The sequence below is a fragment of the Ischnura elegans genome, chromosome 9 (assembly GCF_921293095.1).
Source record: "Ischnura elegans chromosome 9, ioIscEleg1.1, whole genome shotgun sequence".
Lineage (NCBI taxonomy): Eukaryota > Metazoa > Arthropoda > Insecta > Odonata > Coenagrionidae > Ischnura > Ischnura elegans.
Window position 1 is genome coordinate 63426258 of NC_060254.1, and position 4701 is coordinate 63430958.

The 4701-nt window shown below is 42.3% G+C and overlaps 1 protein-coding gene across 1 annotated transcript; it reads right to left on the bottom strand.

Moving 5' to 3' along the window:
- Positions 1-498: 498 nt before the first annotated feature.
- Positions 499-2833, bottom strand: LOC124165292 (pupal cuticle protein G1A-like). The gene is made up of 2 exons (XM_046542635.1): positions 2726-2833; positions 499-1197 (listed from the first exon to the last, which is right to left on the bottom strand). The coding sequence occupies exons 1-2, from the start codon at positions 2729-2731 to the stop codon at positions 850-852; spliced, it is 354 nt and encodes a 117-aa protein (XP_046398591.1). The 5' UTR covers positions 2732-2833; the 3' UTR covers positions 499-849.
- Between the last annotated feature and the right edge of the window lie 1868 nt (positions 2834-4701).

The following is a 4701-nucleotide window of genomic DNA, read 5'->3' on the forward strand; positions in this document are numbered from 1 at the left end:
TTTGCATGGGATTTGTTGCTGGAACTTCTATCCTCTCGAACGACGTGCAATTTAATAATTCTGATCTCGTTGAAATTGAAAAAATTATTATTACATACTCCACTCAGTGCTAAATGATCGATATTTGCTTTGGATGCGATTAATTTATACAAGTAATTGGGATAACTGTTTCATTTTTAAGCGTTTAACAGATGGCGAATTGATGCACTACCACACAGCGCTAAGTTTGGGAAAAAAGGGATGATGATTTTCAAGGGTGCAATCAGGATGAATGAAAAGAGAAAAATGTTTTCTCTTTGCAATTCTCCTTACTTATCGAATTTCATGCAGTTCGTAAATGTGGTTCATTTTGGAATAACTACTTCAATTTTTAGTGTGATAAAAATGGTGATTTGATACGCTACTTTTCAGAACTAACTTTTGGAAAAAAGGTATGATACTTTTCGAAGAGGGAATCAGGATGAATGACAAGAGAAAAACGTTTTTTTTTGCAGTAGGAGATTTATTTAACCCACTCCCGAGGTGTACATATCGTTGAGTAAACGTTAAACCAAGACTCCAATGCCTCCAGCGGTGTGAAGATCAAGGGACTTCGAGGTGAAGCACCTCGGTGACCATAGCCCGTCTCCGCAGCAATCTGCAACAGCCATTTTCCGGCATGCGCCAATGCCCGCGGCACGTCGGCGGGGTCCCGAACAAGGTGCCCGTGCGTCACCCACGCTCTACGCGAAAGGATATTGGGGTGGGTCAGGTGGTAATGGTTTGCTCTCCTCCGGGAAGGATGGCATTCCCTTTTAAGGGTGTAGGTTGCGGATGAGGAAAGGGTTGATCGGGATGGGGTCAATCACCTTAGGCGACCACGACGGAGCTGTGGAAGGGAGCGTAGGCTCCATAGCCGTAGGCGTATGGGGCGGCGTAGTGGGAAGCGTAGAGGGTGGGGGCTCCGACGTGAGCGGTGTAGCCGGTGACGATGGGGGCGTGGGTCTTGTAGGAGACGGCGACAGGGGTGGCGACGTGCTGGACAACAGGGGCGACGGCGGCGTAGGAGTGTCCGGTGACGCTGGAGTAAGCGAAGTTGCCTCCAAGGCGCTCAGACTTGATGACGGCGCTGTCCAGGCTGGGGGTCCTCAACAGGGTGGTGGCGGGGATGTACCCGGCGCTGGCGACGGCCACGATGGCGAGAAAAGCGAAGATGGTCTAAGGGAAGGAAAAAAGAAAATTTAGTCATTGAAATTTCTTTCGGATGCCGGCGTGTTTACAGAGCTGGGGAAATTCTGGAAGATTTACTAAAGCCTGAATCTTCAAAGCGTTACTTATTTATTCCTGCACCACTTGAAACATCATCATTGGCATTTTGCGTCGGGTTTTTTCACGTTATAATCAAACGTACACGGAAATTCATTCCCTAGATAGGGGGAGCCTACTTACGCGGGACTCGAACCCGCAACCTCCTGGGTAGTAGGCAAGGACTTTGCCCCGCCGCCACCGAGGCTGGAAAACCTATAGCTATAGCGATAGGTTTTCAGTGGTCAAAAGACTGATCACTCGACCGATCATTTTTTAAATGACACGGGAATCCCACTGTTATTTTATCCATCGCTTTTTCTGCCACTTTCCGTATTTATGCTGTCATTCAATTAAAACTTCAATGTGATCAGGGAAAGTAGTTTCTGTTTGTCTCATGTAAGCTTGAAAATAATTTAAGGCATGTGAAACTCTAAAGTAACTAAATTTGTAGAAATCGTGGATATTCATATTGTAATAACATCGCTTCCACTTTCCACACTTTTAAACTCAAATTATCGACCGAGATTTCAGCTTCCTAAGCCATCATCAGTTAAATGAGTTTTCAGAGCGTTTTCAGCGCATCACGCTGAGCTACAACGTTATTTTAATGATTTTGCGTGGGTAAGACAGTACGGTATTGCTCTGGTATTACGTGCCAGAAATAGTTTTTGATAAACCACAAATATTTAAGTAGGGAAGTAATAGAAAGAATAATAGTGTTTCATTGCAATAGCTTTTAAGCAAGTGGCCGTATATTCCTTCGAGGTTTTATTCGTGATGTTCCATGGCGCATGAAAGAAATGGTCTTACTTGTTATTGAATGACCGCATTATTTTTAATTTCATTTACAATCACGAAAATGCTTTGGCGCAATCCGATTTTGAAAGTTATCATCTGTTGTTAAAAGATGGCTTCTGCATGGAATTTAGAATTCACTGTTTCAATCAAGATTTTCATTTTTCAATCCATGCTACCTTTTCACGCACCAAATAGCTACAGAACTCAAGTGCGAACATTTCATTTAGTTTTAAGCGAAAAATGATTTTCATTAAAAATTATCCTGTGAAATCACAAAAAAGTTGATAGCTTATGGTCGAACGAAACATTAGAATAGCAGATAAAATGAGAAGATATCGTTTAGACTCGCGAATGATAATCCCATTCAAAGACTAATCAACCCTGTGATAGAAAATTAAGTCGGTAATTTCGGAGTGCAATGTTGGCACAATGCTGGAATTCCAATGGATAGCAGAGTATGGAGCACTGGTTCCGACCTCGGTGAATCTGAATGAGCCGCGGTAGTACCCAGCCTAAAAGTTTACTTTGCCAACTATCGATTTTTCTTCCCTGTCTTCACCGGAATCTCGCAAAAGAACTGCTTCGACGTACACAGCACTCATTAATCCAAGGGAGGAAGAAAATCACACGGCGTACTCACCTTCATGTTGATTGGGGCGTTGGTTTTTCGTGGGTTATCTCCTGACTGCTAACAGCGAACTGATTGTTTGCTATGCCTCTTCCCTGGCGGGTGGCTCCCTTATATACTCCCGACGGGGACGGGGCGTTGCTTCGGCCCAAACATCATCCTTCCTCCTTCAAGGACGCTCCCCATTGGACCCCACCTCTGGAGGACGGACGCGCGGGAATCGGCGGGCCCCCCACACTCTTGGGAGACGGCGGCCCACCTTCGCGGGACCGGCCACCTCGCCCATCCTTCGGCCTTGCCCTCGCCCCGGGCCAACGCTGGGCCCCACCCTTTCCTTCCTCCAACTCTCAGGCGTCCCTCTGCTTCTCACTGCTACCGGATTTGAGGGGAGTATCTTCACGGTCGGGAAGGATGATAAAAATTCACGGTGAAAAATATTTTTTTACTAACCACGCAACTGTTGCGATTACGCTGAGAGTTTTGCATTTACCTATTTTGTATTAGGAATGGACAGCCCATCATACCCTTGCATTATCTATCTACCTTCACAATATCGTCGAAAAATGATGCGTTTAGCGCATAATGATAAAAAAATTGTCACCAGCACTGAATAAAAACACATAGAAAGCTCCGGTAATCGTTTTTCCTATGTTTGGGTCTCTTTCATAATGAATTGTGTAAAAATTTTAATCACTCTGAGACACTGTGGTCGTTCTAGATTTAAGTTCCTCCTACTCTCATGCGTCCCTCGGTTTCCCTCTGCTACCGTATTTGCGGGGAGTATCTTCGCGGGCAGGAAGGATAATAAAAACTCATGGTGAAATTTGTTTTTCAATCCACTAAATTGTTTAATTTAAAGGTGGATGGCGATATTTGGACGAAATGTGTAAAAGGAAACACAATCACAGATACATTGATTTATTTTTACTAGCTTAGTTACAATCAGTAAAAAATTATTTGAAAATTAGCTGTGTCAAAATTCTTATCCCTTCTTTTTAACACTTACAGTGTTAGTGATCGCTGTCACGGTCCTGCTGAAACCCTGATCAAGGCACCTGGCAGCTGTAAACCAGGTCTTGAGCTTTAGCGGATTATATTTTTGTGATTTTTAATATGAGTAGGTACTAAGAAATTACCTGCTGCTCATGTAAACAAAATATTCAAAGCCCTGATGATACTGCAATAGCGCGAAACGCATCGGAAGAATGATAGAAATATTGCAAGGGACCACTAATCATGAACTTAATACTTCCCATTGTCAAAAAGGAAATCGTAATTTATTCTTGATATTTTTATATATGATATTTTTGGAAGCGGGCAATTTTTCTCTGAATTGTCATCCAAATCTGTATAATCGATATTAGGAAGCCATAGGAAGTTCCTTAAGAAAATAATAAAGTTCCTTAGTCGCAACTGTTGCTCAGATGGTATATTAATGACAATATTTCGCTTAATATTATGGTTAGAAGGACTGCATCCACTTTAAGATAAGATTGAATTCAAACTTCCAAGTTTTCTCCGAGAGATTTAGGAAAATTTGGGCATTGATTGAATCAATAGCATAATTTAACCATCACTGTTCAATCTGCGATTCAGGTTTCTTTGGCCTTACGACTGGAGTGTCACTGAAGAAGGAGAAATACCTTACTATTTTAATCCCTCACTCTAATTATAATGGTACCCATTGGTTTTGTTATTTTAATCATTATCGGTGTAGTAAGGGGCTTTCTCCTCTCACCGCTGTTCTGATTTTCATTATCATCGTTTACAATTTCATAATTTTGTTTACACCCAAGTTATACCCGGATTTAAGGGGAAACTGTAGGCACATCGTCCGTTCAACTAATTGTTGTTTGTTTTTCGCAGACTTATCATTGGAAAACATTGATATTTTCGTATTCTTTAGTCTGTAACAATTCTTTGAGAGACCCTTGTAAGAATACGGTTTTATTTTCTGAAAAATGCCCCACCTTCTCGGTATCGAAGAA